This window comes from Aotus nancymaae, unplaced genomic scaffold (genome assembly GCF_030222135.1).
Source record: "Aotus nancymaae isolate 86718 unplaced genomic scaffold, 86718_ANA_hifiasm-v0.15.2.pri h1tg000016l, whole genome shotgun sequence".
In the NCBI taxonomy this organism is placed as follows: domain Eukaryota; kingdom Metazoa; phylum Chordata; class Mammalia; order Primates; family Aotidae; genus Aotus; species Aotus nancymaae.
In genome coordinates this window covers 25709000-25727509 of record NW_026988428.1, presented here as the reverse complement: position 1 = coordinate 25727509, position 18510 = coordinate 25709000, and the positions used below count along the sequence as shown (strand labels likewise).

The 18510-nt window shown below is 34.5% G+C and overlaps 1 protein-coding gene across 2 annotated transcripts in view; it reads left to right on the top strand.

Moving 5' to 3' along the window:
• GLIPR1L1 (GLIPR1 like 1) overlaps positions 1-18510 on the top strand; it is a 39438-nt gene that overhangs the window by 10201 nt on the left and 10727 nt on the right. For both annotated transcript variants that reach the window (XM_012441471.2, XM_012441470.2), the window contains exons 3-4: positions 2390-2490; positions 15107-15195. In XM_012441471.2, the coding sequence (XP_012296894.2) occupies positions 2390-2490; positions 15107-15195 (190 nt within the window). The remainder of the gene's footprint in view (positions 1-2389; positions 2491-15106; positions 15196-18510) is intronic.

The following is an 18510-nucleotide window of genomic DNA, read 5'->3' as shown; positions in this document are numbered from 1 at the left end:
CTCAACCATAATCTAGAAGCTGTCTCCAGACAATAAACCAGGACAATTATACAGTTTACATCTTTTTTCCCTAAAACTCAGGGGTATTATATTGTGTTGCCTAATGTCTTGAAAACTGTTACTTCCTATTATTTTCCCAATTTTTAAAATTATTTCAGATCCCAGTGTAAATGTCTCTAAAATTTATCTTTTGCCCAAACCTTGATCCCAGATATGATACTGAGCCCCTAGGAGAGCCTGTTTAAGCAATAGAAAGGTTCACCTTCTTCTCTAAACTTACTCATTTCTCTAAGTTGAATTCCTATTCAGGGTCTTAAAGTCATTCCTATCAGACATGCAGTGAACAAATAATAGCAACTTCCATGTTCCCTTTATGTTCACTCTCCATCAACAACAGGATGTTCTAAGTCTAGACAATCTCCAGGATATCAGGAAAGATGTTGGTAAAGAATATAGTTTGGCTACTCCCCCAAAAATTGAGAGAATGAATCAAGTGTCAGATGTCCTGATAACAAAAGGATGCAATATCCCTAATATGGCATCAAGGTTGAGTCATAGCTTTTATATATCCTTTCTGTTCTCTTTTGCTGTAAGGAAAAAAATAAATAAAGCCTGTTCCCAAATGCCCCTTTTCCCTTAGTATTGCTAGTTCAGAAAGGGGAGCTTACTCTTCATTGGCTAGTTTACACACCAGGTTAAATAATTAGGAATGATTATATTCTTATAAAATCAACAACTATATCTTGCTTAACGTTCTAAACAAAATAAGAGAAAGTTTTCTTGCATTTACCACCTACCAATATTCATATTAGAGTTACATCCAATGTTCATATTAATATTACATCGTTTCTTTAATGAAAGCAATATATCATAAACCTACATAGTCAACATTTTCACCATTCCACAAGCCCTCCAAAAGTCACAATTAAGACAGAATAGAATTTCATGGTGTAGTTATTCACGAGCCAAATTGTTAAACATGATTTTTTTGAAATATATATTTTAGTTTTATTGTTTATTAATTGTTAATAAACAATGTTAAAACATTCAAAAAGAAAACACTGTTTTAATGATCTCACTTTATCTCATTTCATTAAGTGGGAAACTACCCCAGAATTGATCTGTCACTTACTCAACAAAATCACACAGATGGCTGAAAGCGAAACTCATTTTTTTTTTTTTTTTTGAGCTAGTGTCTCTCCCTGTCACCGGGGCTGGAGTGCAATGGCATGATCTCAGCTCACTGCAACCTCCTCCTCCTGGGTTCAAGCAATTCTCCTGCCTCAGCCTCCTGAATAGCTGAGATTTCAGGTGTGTGCCATCGCACTTGGCTAGCTTTTGTATTATTAGTAGAAACAGCGTTTCACCATGTTGGCCAGGCTGGTCTTGACCCCTGACTTCATGATCTGTCTGCCTCAGCCTCCCAAAACTCATTTTTAAATTCTCAGTTCACTGTGTTTTTCTTTCACTTTACTGATTCTCAGGCAAACAAAAAGGCAGTAAAATATATTTTGCAAAACTATTGATTCTGGCTAGAACAAGCCTATGGAAAAAAATTGACTGATATATCAATTTATGAAATAGGTTAGTATGTTTTGCCAATAAAGTAAAATAAATGAGATCAGAAATTTGTGTTGTCAAAATTTATTCTGTGTCTAAATTCCTTGGATTTTTTTCAAATGGAGTAAATCAATATTTTCTTCCCTTTTGTGTTTATTTGGAAAATGAAAAAAAAATTATTCTATCATTGTCACAAAAAAATAGTAAGGTTCCTATCTTCCATAACTAGTTTTCCATAGAAGTCTTCTTCCTTTTGCATAACTTTGCTATTTTTTGCAACTAGATAAAAATTAAGATTTACCATCCTTATGGCAGGCATCTTTGAAAATCAACTCAATATGTTTTTAATCCTTACTTTGTGACTTGACAAAGGTAAGAATATGATTAAGATTGCAAAATTTAAAATGTAATTATAAATTATGTAGAATTTTTCTGAGAAAAACAAATAAATATGTTACTGTTTCCATTTACAGTCTGATTTTAATATTGTTTGTATTATATACCCATAGATAGAATTAAAGTGTATTTCATAAATAATCTAGAAGAAATTATTTTATATATTACATTATTAATTTGGCTATATATTATATTCTTGTTTTGATTTATGAGAATTACCAGTAAGGAAAAACTAGCTAGGTAGCACTCATGAAAGCAACCCTAACAAAATAAAAATTTTAAACTAAATACAGAAACTATAAAAAATACGTAACTAATAAATATTTGTGTACATTCTTTTTTGTAGTATGACAAAGATTAGAGCAATTCTCAAAATGCATTGTTTGCATAGAAATGTTTTGCATATTTTATCTTGAAATGCCTTTCTTTATAGGTAGTTTGGGCCAATTCAGTTTATCTTGGTTGTGCGGTTGCAGCATGTCCTGACCTTGGGGGAGCTTCATCTGTGATGTTTGTATGCAACTACGGACCTGCGTAAGTTATTTTCCCTTAAAAATATTTTAATTGATATTAATGTTTATGATGGGTGCCAAATAAGAGGATCTTCTGCTAGAGACATGTGTATTTTTGATAAGTGATGGCTCCCTCTACAATGCTAATTCAAATGAGATAGGTGAAAATAGAAGATGGTGATAGAATATTGCCTTATTTAAAGAAAAACTATACTTGCCATAAAATATTTAAACTTGAGAGAGAAAATGATGGAGGCTGTTAGGTTAAAAAAAAAGACATAATATAAAATACATCGCCACTGTAATATATAAATACTGAAGCACAAAAAGGCAGTCAGATGCTTCTCTAATATAATATAAAATACATGGAATAAGAAAATGACTGAGAATGATTGTAAAAGCACATACTTTTAAGAAAAGAACAACACAACTTTAAATGTCTTGCTGATAATTGCATATTAAATGAAAATTTAGCATAAGTTTAATGGGAAACTCCAAAAATGAAATTATAGAACTCAAAGCCCAGTGGATCTCTACCAAGAAGAATATAAAAACAGTTAATAACCCAGCTCTTCAACAAACATCAATTTAAAAACAAGCAGTAGAAAAGATAAAAACAAAGACAAAGAATAAACATGCAACATCGATGAAAAGGAGCTGAGATATGCCAAAATTACTAGAGAGAGGCAGAAGTGTGTATATATCTCTCTGTATTTTCTTCCATAACCTCTCACTTGGAAGCAAAAACAAGAATGATAAATACAAATTCTCACAGCTTGGGAAAAGCAGAGTTTTTATAGATATCAGAGAAATTGTAAAACTGCTGGCACATTTATTATCATCTTTTCTCTTAAGTAGAAAATCTTAAGATTTGACATGAAAAGAGAGTAATAATAAGGGATGGAGGCTCAAGATTTGACGAAAAAGCAGTTAAACATCATATTGCTTTGAATAAATCAGGTTTGGGGGTCTAAACAAATTACGTATGTAACAGATTTCTTATGGATCTTGTGAAAGCATAAGAGGATATTGTTATGTCACCCCTGGCCAAGAGATAGGGAGGCCAATATACTCTGTCACTTGAAACAAAAGCCAAAAAAGAAACAAAACAGATAAACCACATGAAGCAATGGTTTGTAAGACACTGGCCATAATACAACAATGGGCTGTGATCTCTGAAAAATAACAAAACAAGTTAGTCCTATAATTCCCCCAGCTTCCTGTCTCAATGAAAGCTTTCAGGTCATAGCACATGAAATTACTAAGAAAAACCCAAAATCAACAACAGACAAGCAGAGAGCCAAATCATGAATGAACTCCCATTCACAATTGCTAGAAAGAAAATAAATACCTAGGAATACAACTAACAAAAAAAAAAGTGAAGGACTTCTTCAAGGAGAACTACAAACCACTGCTTAAGAAAATCAAAGAAGACACAAACATATGAAAAAACATTCTATGTTCATGGAGAGTAAGAATCAATATCATGAAAATGGCCATACTGCCCAAAGTAATTTATAGATTCAATGTGCTCACCATCAAGGTACCATTGACTTTCTTCACAGAATTAGAAAAACTACTTTAAATTTCATTTGGAACAAAAAGTGCCTGTATAGCCAAGACAATCCTAAGCAAAAAAGAATAAAGCTGGAGGCATCACACTACCTGACTTCAAGCTATACTACAAGGCTACAGTAACCAAAACAGCATGGCACTTATACAAAAACACATATATAGACAAATGGAACAGAATACCGAACTCAGAAATAAGACTGCATATCTACAATCATCTGATCTTTGATAAACCTGACAAAAGCAATGAAGGAAGGACTCCCTATTTAATACATGATGCTGGGAGAACAGGCTAGCGATATGCAGAAAACTGAAATTGGACCACTTTCTTACACCTTATACAAACATTAGCTTAAGATGGATTAAAGGCTTAAATATAAACCCCAAAACTATAAAAACCCTAGAAGAAAATCTAGGCAATACCATTCAAGATGTAGGCATGGGCAAACATTTCATGACAAAAACATCAAAAGCAATTGCAAAAAAAGCAAAACTGGACAAACAGGATCTAATTAAACTAAAGAGCTTCTGCGCAGCAAAAGAAACTATTATCAGAGTGAACAAGCAACCTACAGAATGGGAGAAAATTTTAGCAATCTTATCGATCTGACAAAGGTCTAATATCCAGAATCTACAAGAAACTTAAATAAATTAAAAAAAAAATTCAGAAGTGGGCAAAGAACATGAACAGAAACTTCTCAAAATAAGACATTTCTGCAGCCAACAAATATAGGAATAGAAGTGCAACATCACTGGTCATTAGAGAAATGCAAATCAAAACTACAATTAGATACCATCCCATGCCAGTCAGAATGGTGATTATTAAAAAGTCCAGAAACAGATGCTGGTGAGGTTGTGATGAAATAAGAACGTTTTACACCATTGGTGGGATTGTAAACTCCATAATAATCCAAACATTGTGGAAGACAGTGTGGTAATTACTCAAAGATCTAGAACCAGAAATACCATTTGAGCCAGTAATTCCATTACTAGATATATACCCAAAGGAATATAAATCATTCAGTTACAAAGATATGTGCACACGTATGTTCAGTGTGGCATAATTTACAATAGCAAGGATGTGGAATCAACCCAAATGCCCATAAAATAAAACATGGTACATATATACCATGGAATGAGATCATGTCATTTGCAGGGACATGAATGGAGATGGAAGTCATTATTCTCAGCAAACTAATGCAGAAACAGAAAACAAAACACCTCATGTTCTCACTTATAAATGGGAACTGAACAATGGGAACACATAGTCACACAAAGAGTAACAACACACACAGGAGCCTGTTGTGGGTGGGGTGGGGAGAGGAAGAGCATGAGCAAAAATACCCAGTGCATGCTGGACTTAATACCTGGGTGATGGGTTGATCTGTGCAGCAAACCACAATAGTACACATTTACCTATGTGACAAACCTGTACATCCTTCATTTGTACCCTGGAACTTAAAAATAAAATAAAATAAAATATTCAGCCCAAAATCTCCTTAAACAGATAAGCAACTTCAGCAAAGTCTCATGATACAAAATCAATGTGCAGAAATCACAAGCATTCCTATACACCAGTAACAGGCAAACAGAGAGCCAAATCAAGAGAGGACTCCCATTCACAAATGCTACAAAGAGAATAAAATACCTAGGAATACAACTAACAAAGGATATAAAGGACTTCTTTAAGGAGAACTACAAACCACTGCTCCAGAAAATAAGAGAGGACACAAACAGATGGAAAAACATTCCATGCTTATGGTTAGGAAGAATCAATATTGTGAAAATGGCCATACTGCCCAAAGTAATTTATAGAGTCAACACTATTCCCATCAAGCTACCATAGGCCTTCTTCACAGAACTGGAAAAGAACCACTTTAAACTTCATATGGAACCAAAAGAGAGCCTGCATAGCCAAGACAATCCTAAGCAAAAAGAACAAAGCTGGAAGCATCACACTACCTGACTTCAAACTATACTACAAGGCTACAGTAATCAAAACAGCATGGTACTGATACCAAAACAGAGATATAGACCAATGGAACAGAACAGAGGCCCAGAGGCAATGTTGCACATCTACAACTATCTGATCTTTGACAAATCTGACAAAAACAAGCAATGGGGAAAGGAGTCCCTGTTTAATAAATGGTGTTGGGAAAACTGGCTAGCCATGTGCAGAAAGCTGAAACTGGACCCTTTCCTTACACCTTACACTAAAATTAACTCTAGGTGGATTAAAGATTTAAACATAAGACCTAACACCATAAAAACCCTAGAAGAAAACCTAGGCAAAACCATTCAGGACATGGGCATAGGCAAGGACTTCATGACTAAAACACCAAAAGCATTGGCAACAAAAGCCAAAATAGACAAATGGGATCTAATTAATCTTAAGAGTTTCTGCACAGCAAAAGAAACAATCATTAGAGTGAACTGGCAACCAACTGAATGGGAAAAAATTTTGCAATCTACCCATCTGACAAAGGGCTAATATCCAGAATCTACAAAGGACTAAAGCAGATTTACAAGAAAAAAAAAACCCATTCAAAAATGGGCAAAGGATATGAACAGACACTTTTCAAAAGAAGACATAGATGAGGCCAACAAATATATGAAAAAATGCTCATCATCACTGGTCATTAGAAAAATGCAAATCAAAATCACTTTGAGATGCCATCTCATGCCAGTTAGAATGGTGATCATTAAAAAATCTGAAGACAACAGATGCTGGAGAGGATGTGGAGAAACAGGAACACTTTTACACTATTGTTGGTGTGTAAATTAGTTCAACCATTGTGGAAGACAGTGTAGTGATTCCTCAAGGATCTAGAAATAGAAATTCCATTTGACCTAGCAATCCCATTACTGGGTATATACCCAAAGGATTATAAATAATTCTATTATAAAGACACATGCACGTGTATGTTCATTGTGGCACTGTTTACAATAGCAAAGACCTGGAACCAACCCAAATGCCCATCAATGATAGACTGGACAAAGAAAATGTAGCACATATACACCATGGAATACTATGCAGCCATAAAAAATAATGAGTTCTTGTTCTTTGAAGAGTCATGGATAAATCTGGAGACCATCATTCTCAGCATACTGACGCAAGAACTGAAAACCAAACACCACATGTTCTCACTCATAGGCAGGTGTTGAACAATGAGAACACATGGGCACAGGGAGGAGAACATCACACACTGGGGTTTGTTGGGGGTGGGTGGCTAGGGGAGGGACAATGGGGGTGGGGAGGTTGGGGAAGGATGACACTGGGAGGAATGTCTGATGTAGGTGATGGAGGGATGGAGACAGCAAACCACCATGGCATATGTGTACCTATGCAACAATCGGGCAAGATCTGCACATCTTAAAGTACTTAAAGTACAATTTAAAGAACTTAAAGTACAATTTAAAAGGGTGTGTGTGTGTGTGTGTGTGTGTGTCTGTGTGTCTGTGTAGTTTTAAAAAAGAAAAAGAGAAGAGATGACAGCAGTTTTTCACTGGACATAATTCAAGAGAGAAGACAGCAATATCTTTAAAAACAAAAGCAAAATAAAACTCAACTAAAAATTCTATATACAGAAAATCTTTTAAAAATAAAGGTTAAATGTGTTTATACTGGAGATGATAACTTTGTGGATAAATATATAAGGCTTTTTTCTTATTATTTTTTATTTCTCTTTCAATGATATTTAGTCAAAATAAATCTTTTGTGAGTGATATAGTATATGTAAAATTAAACCACCCAAGTTCTTTTAATTCATATGAAGTGGAATAATCTAACTTGACTGCCATAAGTAAAAGATCCACACTATAAATTCTAAAGTAACCACTAAAATTAAGCAAAACAAAGAGTAATCACAAATATGCCAGCAAAGCAGGTAAAATGGAATTTTAAAAAGATATTTAATTAACCCAAAGAAAAGCAAGAAGAAAAGAAAAGGGAAACAGAGAACAGATGAAACAAATATAATAAATAAGATGATAGCCTCAAAACTATCAATAATTATGTTAAATTTAGATGGTATAAATGCCCTGAATTTAAAAACAGAGATTGCACAATTGGCTAAGAAATTGAAAACCAGCTTTGTGCTGCCTACAAGAAACTTTAGGATTTTTTTTTTAACTTTGAATATAAAAAACACAAATAGACTAGAAGCAAAAGAATGGGAAAAGGTTTACCATGCTAACATTAGTCAAAGAAAGCTACAGTGCTGGGCACAGTGGCTGACACCTATAATCCCAACTGCTCAAGTGGTTAATGTGGGAGAATCATTTGAGGAAATAATTTCAAGACCATCCTGAGCAACATAGTGAGACTGCATCTCTAGAAAAATAAAAATAAAATATAACTTTGGCATGGTAGCACATGCCTATAGTTTCAGCTACTCAGGAGGCTGAGGTGGTAATATAAGCAGAGCCTAGAATTTTGAAGCTGTAGTGAACTATAATTTCACCACTGCATTCCAGCCTGGGAAACAGAGTGAGACTCCATCTCAAATAAAAAGATAGATAGATAGATAGATAAATAAATAAATGCTGCACAGTTTACATTAATATAAGAAAATGTAGATTTCAGGGCAAAGAATACTATCAGAGATAAAAGTCATTTTGCAATGATAATTGGGTTAATTAATCAAGAGAACATAAGAGTCCTAAAAAGCAGCTAAAAACATAGATTAAAATTATGTGAAGCAAAAACCAATATTACTGTAAGGAGAATTAGATAAATCCATAATTAACATTAGATATTTCAATTATCCCATCTGATAAAAGGAAAAACAAGTAGATGGAAAATAAGTAGGTTTATAAAGTTGAACACTCTCAGGCAACTTTGCCTGATGGACATTGGTAGACTATACCACCCCAAAACAGAGAAAAACATATTTTTTCAAGTGTACATGGAATATTTAATAATAAAGACCATACTCTAGGTCATAAAACAGGTCTTGATGCATTTAAATGGATTAAAATGATACAAAATATGTTGTCTGATGATAGTAAAATTAAATTACAAATTAACAGAAAAACCCTGAAAATGTCCAATGTCCAATATTTGAATAATAACACACCTCTAAATAACTCATGAATCAAAGAATAACTCAAAAAAGAAGTTAGAAAGTATGTTGAACTGAATGAAAATACAATCAGAACATACAGGATGCTATTAAAAGAGTAATTATGAGAAAATTTATGCCACTAAAAGCCCACAATAGAAAAAAGAACTGTCTCCAGTCAATGACCTTGCCTTCCACCTAAGAAACTAGGGGTAAAAAAAGAGCAAATTAAATCTAAAGTTAAAAAAAATGAAATAATAAAAATGAAAGCATACATAAATAGAATAACAAACAGAAAAACAGTTAAAAATCAATGAAAATTAAAGGTTAACATTTTATTAATAAAATTGATCATCTCCAAGCCATACTGATGAGAAAAAAGATAAAAATAATATGAGAACATAAAGAGGTGACAGCAATACAGATTTTACAGATATTAAAAGTAAAATAAGAAAATATGAATAACATTCATGCCAATAAATTTTACAACTTGGATGAAATGTAAGCATTTTTCAAAAGACAAAAATTACACAGGAGAAAAAAGACCAATATCCCTCACAAACATAGGTATAAAAAAGCTAAACAACATTTAGCTTTAAATTGAACATTTTTTTTTTTTTGAGACAGAGTTTCACTCTTTGTTGCCCAGGGTGACATGCAATCCCACAATCTCGGCTCACTGCAACCATCACCTCTCCTACCTTATCCTCCCAAGTAGCTGGAATCACAGGTGCCCGCCACCAAGCCCAGCTAATTTTTGTATTGTTACTAGACATGGGGTTTCACCATGTTGGTCACGCTGGTCGCAAACTCCTGACCTCAGATGATCCACCTGCCTTGGCCTCCCAACGTGCTGGGATTACAGGCATGAACCACTGCACCCAGCTCGAATTCAACAATATTTTAAAAACAAAACACACTTTATCTCAGAGGGATATATTCTAGGACTGCAGGTCTCATTTAACATTCTAAAATAAATCAGTTAATCAATCAACCTGAAAGTAAGAATTATATGATTCTCTCAATAGATTCAGAAAAAGCCAAACGTTAACTCCTGATGAAGGCTCCCAGAAAGCTAAAAATAGAAAAGAATGTTATAAATCCAATAAAGAACATCTATGAAAAATTGACAGCTAATACTATTCCTAATAAAAATAAATGTATGTAACATACCAGACAGTAAATATGTTAGACTTTGTATATATATAATAATATACATATTAGCTTACAGACTGCATAAAAACAGGAAAATAGAATAAAAATACATAAAAACAGACCACAGGACAGATTTGGCCTCTGGGCCATATTGTGCTGACTGTTACTTTATAGAAATTTTACTGAAATCTACTAAAATTCATCTAAAACTAGTAAGTTTAGCAATCTTTTAGGATACACAATAAGTATACAAAAATTAATTACATGTCTGTATACTAACAACATCAGAAATTGAATGAAAATAACATCATTTATAATAGCATCAAAAAATATAAATTATCTTGAAATAGATCTAGCAGAAGAAAGAGATCTGTACACTGAAAACTATATAATATCACTAGAGAAACTAACAAAGATACAAATAATTAGAAAGATATATGTTGTTCATGAGTTAGAAGACTCAGTATTGTTAAGACGTCTTTTTTTTTTTTTTATTTTTTCTGAATTGATCTATGGATTCAATACAAACCCAGTCAAAATTCTACCAGGATTTTATTGCGTAAATTGACAAATTGATCAGAAAATTCATATGGAAGTGCGAAAACTTTGGATAACCAAACAACTTGAAATAGAATAAATTTAAAGGACTAATACTATTGTTTTCAAGTGCTAATAATATGGTTTTCAAAAGTTGTTAAAACTATAAAACAATCCCAACATTGTGGTATTTGCATAGTTAGACAAGTAGATTAGTGGAACAGAATAGAGAGATCAGAAATAGATCCACACATGGTTGACCACATATTTTCAACTAATTTTCCAGAAATGCACAAAGGTATTGCAGTAGAAAAAATTTTGTTCAATGAATAATGCTGGAACAATTAGTCATTCATAAAGTAACTTGGATCTATACAACATACAAAAATTAACTCAAAATGAATAATTAATGTATTTGTTCATTTTCACACTACTATAAAGAAATACCCAAGACTGGGCAATTTATAAAGGAAAGAGGTTTAATTGACTACAGTTCCACATAGCTAGGGAAGCCTGAGGTAACTTACAATTATGGCATAAGGCAAAGGAGGAAGCAAACACCTTCTTCACAGTACAGCAGCAAGAGAGAGAAAAGAAAAGGAGGAAATTCTAAACATTTTTAAAACCATCAGATCTCTTGACAACTCACTCACTATCATGAGAACAGCATGAGGGAAACTGCCCTCATGATCCAATCATCTCTCTCTCTCATAAAGTGGGGATTATAGTTTCCTCCCTCAATACATAAGAATTATATTTAGAGATAAGGTTTGAGTGGGGACACAGAGCCAAACCCTATCATTCTGCCCCAGCCCCTCCCAAATGTCATGTCTTTTTACATTTCAAAACCAATTATGCCTTTCCAACAATCCCCCAAAATCGTAACTCATTTTGGCATTAACTCTAAAGTCCACAGTTCAAAGTCTCATCTGAGAAAAGGCAAGTCCCTTCTGCCTACGAGCCTGTAAAATCAAAAACAATTTAGTTCCTTCCTAGATACAATGGGGGTACAGGCATTGAGTAAATGCTCCCATTCAAAATGTGAGAAATTGGCCAAAATGAAGAGGTCCCACCCAAGTCCAAAATCCAGTGGGGCAGTCATTAAATCTTAAATCTCTGAAATAATCTCCTTTAGCTCCATGTCTCATATCTGGGCATGCAGATGTGAGAGGTGGGTTCCCACAGCCTTGGGCAGCTCCTTCACAGGCTGATATTGAGGGCTGTGGCTTTTCCAGGTGCATGGTGCAAGCTGTCAGTGGATCTATCATTCTGAGGTCTGAAGGATGGTGGCCCTGTTCTCACAGCTTCACTAGGCAGTGCCCCAGTAAGGACTCTGTGTGGGGACTCCAACTCCACCTTTCCTTTCCACACTGTGCTAGTAGAGGTTCTCCATGAGGGCTCTGTCCATGCAGAGGACTTCTGCCTAGACATCCAGGCATTTCCATACATCCTCTGAAATCTAGGTGGAGGTTTCCAATCTTCAATTCTTGCTTCTGTGCACCCACAGGCCCAACACTGTTGCAGTTTTTCTGCCCCTTAGCTCAGATAGGTCTGAGTTCTTGTCTCACAATCAGGAAGAATTTAGTATATGAACACTGAAGAGTGAGTGGAGTAGAATTTACTAAGGAAAAGGAAAGCTCTCAACAAAGAGGGGACATGGCAGGAAGGGGATGGTTCCCCTACCTAAAGGCTGGAAAGTACCCCCTTGTGGCCAGGTCTAGGGGCTCTTTATGTACTCAGAATGGAGAGTGTGTGCTGATTGATCGGTGAGTATGCAAAAAAAAAAGTTAAAGTGAAGACACCACTCAGAGTTGGGCACAATGGTGTAGAAAACTAATTAGGAAAGGGTAGACATATGTAAAATAGGTGAAGAGTGGGTATCAATCAGAGGAAAGTGCACCAAACAAGAAGACAAGTTTTCAAACCAGTCCAAGGATTTAACTTGTAGCTTGGCTTTCAGGTTTTAAACTGTCTTTGGTTTGGAGGTGGGGTTTCACCAGGGACACACTCCTATCTGCCTAGGCATTTGGCTGCCTCCTACTACTCTCAACACCACATAGAAGTCACCAAGGCTTGGGGCTTGCACCCTCTGAAGCAACAGCCCAAGCTGTACCTCAGCCTGTTTTAGGCTGGAGCAGCTGGAACACAGAGCACCAAGTCCCAAGGTTTCATACAGCAGCAGGGTTCTGGGCCCAGCCTAAGAAACCAGTTTTTCCTCCTAGGCCTCGTGGTCTGTCATAGGAGGGGTTGTCACCAAGATCTCTGACATATCCTAAAGACATATTCCCCATTTTCTTGGTGATTAACATTTGGCTCCTCATTAATTACCCAAATTTCTGCAGCCAGCTTGAATTTCTCCCAAGAAAATGAGTTTCTCTTTTCTATTGTATCATTAGGCTGCAAATTTTCCAAATTTTTCTCCCCTGCTTCCCTTTTAAACATAAGTTTCAATTTCAGATCATCTTGAATGACCTTTGTTCCAGTTCTGAAGAAGTTTCCCATCTCTATCTGAGACCACGTCAGCCTGTACGTCATTGTTCACATGATTATCAGCATTTTGGTCAAAACCATTCAACATGTCTCTAGGAAGTTTCCAACTTTCCCACATCTTCCTGTCATTTTCTGAACCCTCCAGACTGTTTCAATCTCTGCCTGTTACCCAGTTCCAAAATTGCTTTCACATTTTTAGGTTATCTTAATTGTATTCATTTACCCCAATACAAATTTCCGTTATTAGTTCATTTCGCACTGCTATAAATACCTGAGACTGGGTAATTTGTAAAGGAAATAGATTTAATTGACTCACAGTTTCATGTGGCTATGGAGGCCTCAGGAAACTTACAATCATGACAGAATGGGAAGGGGAACCCAGGAACTTTCTTACAGTGCAGCATGAAAGAGAAAAGGAGGAACTTCTAAACACTTTTAAAACCATCAGATCTCATGAGAACTCACTATCATGAGAACAGCATAAGGCAAACTGCCCCCATAATCCAATCACCTCCCTCGCTTAACATGTGGGGATTACAGGTTCCTCCCTCAACATGTGGGAATTAAAATTCAAGATGAGATTTGGGTGGGGACACAGAGCCAAACCATATCAATAGGCCTAAATGTACCATCTAAAACTATAAAAATTTTAGAAGAAAAGATTAACAAAAAACCTTTACGGCCTTTAGATAGCCAAAGATTTTTAAACTGCTACACCAAAACTATGATATATAAATTAAATGTCATTAAAATTAAAAATAACTACTATTCAAAGACACTGTTAAGAAAATGAAAAGACAAGCCACAGACTGGAAGAAAGTCTGTAAACAACAATAACAACAACATATATCACAAAATGGATGTACCCTGGAATACAGGAAGAAATCTCACAACTCAATATTAAAAAAATTTAAAACTCAATTCCTTTTTTTTTAAATAAATACAAAGAAAATATGTAAGTAACAAATACACACATAAAAATGCTCAACATCATTAGTTATTTTAAAAAATACAAATTAAGGTCACAATAAATACCACTATACCACTATTAGAATGACTAGTGATTGGCCATGCCAAATGCTGGGGACAAAGTGAAGGTCATGGTATTCTCACACACTGTTAGATCTGTGTCCCTATAATGACATACATATGAATGTTTTGAACATTCATAGCAACCCTATGGGCAGTGGCCAAAAACTTGAGCAACCCAAATGCCCATCAACAAAAGAATATATAACTAAATTGTGGCGTATTCTTTAATAGAATACTACTCATGTTATTATGTTTTTATTTGTGTACTCTAAGTAACACTTTTTTAAGTCTCACAGACAGAAGAAAAGAAAGAAGCTATGGAAAATGTATGACTTATACTATTAAAAATCAGGCATAATAGCTGTCAAGTCTTACATCATCAAATAAAACTAGATAAGGACTGTGATATTATACTTTAAAATTAAGCCATAAAACACATGTTTGTTTGCAATTTAAATATTACTTATTTCATGTATAAAATGAAGAAATAATCATACTATCTATGATAAAAACTTTGCAACTATCACATGCATAATTACACTGGGTTCACATCTCATTCTTGTTCTATAGAATATTCAAGAATAGAACTTCCTTATGGTTCATCCTGTAAGGAACTGTTTTCACACTTTATTTTAACAAAAGAAATGAAAATAAAATTGAGACATATTATTATTTTTCATTTTCAACATTTATGATTTAATGAATGACTAAACCAACTTATATAAATGTATGCATGAAATTAGAGAAATTAACAGCCATTTGGCTAATCAATGTTTCTCTTTTTTACAGAGGAAATTTTGCAAATATGCCTCCTTACACAAAAGGACAATCTTGCTCTCTCTGCTCAAAAGAAGAGAGATGTGTAAAGAATCTCTGCAGTAAGAAAAAAAGAAAAAAAAATCATAACATTGTATTTGGAGAGTAATATATATATTATATTTTAAAATTTAGCTTCTCAATTTTACAAAATTGTGGACAAGGTTTGATTACTGTTATCTAATGATATAAATAATTTGTCATAAATATTAATACTTAAACTCAGATGATCCCTGCTTTCTTTACTGATTATTTTCCCTCTGAAGCTAAAGAGCAGAAAGAATGAGGTATGACCATAATCCAATTTGCTGCTGCACTGAAAAGAATTATGGATTTAAATACTTCTTATTTGTATTTACTTTAATTGACCTCTTTTTATTAGTTGTTAGAATAGTGACCCATTCAGAAGTAATTTGTTAGTCAATGTTCAAAGTAATTATGATTAAAAACTAACGCGTTTATCTTTCATGATCATGTTTTGGTTCTCAAAACAAATATACTTTTTAAGGCTAAAAGTATAAATTTTGGGTGGTGAAGCCAGAGAAAAAAATGGAGCCATGTGTCAAAAAAGTGTCAAACTCTGTAAAATATTTGCCAACATTTATTCTGGGCCAAATATGAGTGGCCAATGGCCCATGAGACAGCCCTCAAGAGATCCTGAGAACATAAAGTGCAACAAGAATTGATTGGCCATATAAGCTTTTTTTATTGGCTTTGCTGTAACTTTACCTAAAACTATGTTATTCTAGGTAAAACCTTGGTAAAATAACCAGTGTCTTCCATTGTCCTGTTTTAAAAGAGAAGACTCTTACTAGACTTATGCAAATGAGTGTATTGTCATAAAATCAGAATACTCAGGAACTATTTTTGAATTTTGAACTCAGGTAGAGAGAAAGGTAAATTTGCTCACAAAAGGCTACTTTACCCAATTAAACTATAAATAACTCAAAAGATAAAGATTTCCTTGCCTCTTCTTTAACCAGAGCAGCAGCCCTCAAAATAAGATGTTGTTTGTTCACCTTGGAACTTCTATTCACAAGCCAAGTAGCTCTTGTCAGATCTGAGAAAGCCCTTTATCAGGCACTATAGAATTTCACAGCTCCTCACATAGTTAGAGTGAGACCTAGGGGAAAAAGAGGGCTTCTGGTCATGAATATCTCCTCTTTATATCCGCAGGTAGCAAGATCCTATATAAATTATTTTCATTTTATCATAAAATTTGGGGGCCACCATTATTTATATTAATACAAGGGTAGCTTCAGTTAACATCCCATAGCAAGGCAGTAAATGCCTCATAAGTGGAAATTCTCTAGTCCAAAGTCTAGTAGTTGTCATTAAGAAATCCTCACAGATTTTTCCATAAGACCCAATAAATGCTCCATAAAGAGCTATCAAGTGGAGGATTTGTCCTGACCAGCACTCCAGCTTCTACCCTATATTCTGTGAGCTCAGGCAGCCTTACTAGTTCTCATTTAGCATGTTCAATTAACATTTCACAAAGGACATATTTTTCATGCCTTCAGATTTATGTATTATATAAGGGAAACATCTCCAATGAGATATAATACCCAGTTTCATAAGACATTTAGATAAAGGAGGTCACAACTACCTTACATAAAGCATGTTTAAACCTTTCAAATCTAATACTATCAACTTTTACATTTTTATGTTCTAGTCCTAGGAACTTTTCTTCTCTACCACCAGACCATTTTACCTGTGCTGGTGAAAAAGTATCTGAGTTACCAGCAGGGAATTGAGCAAAGAAACTCAGTCCCTTTTGTCAATTTTCATCTAAATTTGCCTCAACAGTGCACCAGGCAATGTCAGTTTTCTCATTATAATGTCTGCCTTTTGATTATTCTTAAATTTTCTCAATCTGGGATCAAATGCAGAACACTGGTGTGGTGCTATTTAATGTTGGAGGATCAGCAGGGGCTGCCTTATGTCCACTCAATCTTTGATAGTGTTGTAAAGACCTTTGTTTTGACTCCATCAATCTTCATTTTATTTATTTCATTTCTTAATAACCATCTAAAGATTTCCACTCTTCTGAGATGAGTTCTTGGACTCCTTTACCTTTCTCTTTTTTTAAATTACCTTAATATTTTATTAGCATCTCTGAGACTCCTGAGGGAAAACAAATTTGATAAGTTTTCTCAAATATTTGTTCAATTCTACATGAGTAATGCCACCTGGGGTGCCCTATAAAAAGAGTTTCCTTTACTACAACATTTACCATGACCTTAGTAATAGGCATATTTGGTGGGTGAATATCCTGGTCATCATAAAGCCAGTCTCACATGTCTTGAATATAAAGCATTTCAGCTGCCTCATCTTGGGTGCTCCACTTGGCATTTTATAGGAAGAGTTGGGCAGTCCCCTTCTCAGAGTAAACAGACCTTACAGTGGCATTTATCCAATCCACTAAACTGCTAATTGTCTCAGGAATAACTTCCTGTGCATCCAGATCACATATACTTATCAATTGCTTAATAGTAAGCTATGAATCTTACATTGACCCAAACATGCTCTTTTATTGTGTAGCATTTAAAATTAAAGATGCTTTCCTTAAAGTGGTTATTTTTACAATCCATTACACTAAAGGTTTCTCAGGAAGCTGATGATAGCAATCTACAAAATGGATCAATTATTTTTAACTTTATACCCTCTGGTTTTAATAGTTGCTTGGTTTTGCCCTTCCCCGACATTGACTATCTTCTTAGTAACCACAGGTGTCAGAGGTAATTTTTGTTGCCCTGGGTTAATTTTTCCCTTTGTGGGTAGCTTTGAGGCTAGTGGCCTGAGCTAATGTACATCTGAGCTCAGTCCAGCCTTAAGGCCCAACTCAGCACTCTTATCTTCATTCTACCTATTAAAAATAATAATGACTAAGGAATTGAATATTTTGCTTTTTTCTTAGTAGTCTGCATTTTCTTATGCATTCAGAGAACCAACTCCCTGGGATTATGACTATGATTCATCTCTAAATTTCACTGGCAACTTTTACCTTTAGTAATTGAATGCAATCCAGCTGCAACTCCTTAAAATGGGTGATCACGTGGCCATCCAAGAGTCAAAGATTTCTTATTCCCCACCCTTTTATTTTTCTCTTTATCCATTTAGTATTATCTGCACAATTTGTTTCCTTTATTTTAAAGCTACTCAAATGCCCTCTAAACTAACAAAAATATTATGTTCTCTTTAGCAAAAATTATATACTTATGTTTCTATAAACTTCACAACAAAATAAGACCAAAAAAATTTTTTACTTTCCTACTATCTTAGCTTTTAACATCCCAAATTCCCAGTGGGGGGAAAAATTACTTAATATAACATAACATGATGTTAAGATTTTAAACTACTAGAGAAAAATTTGA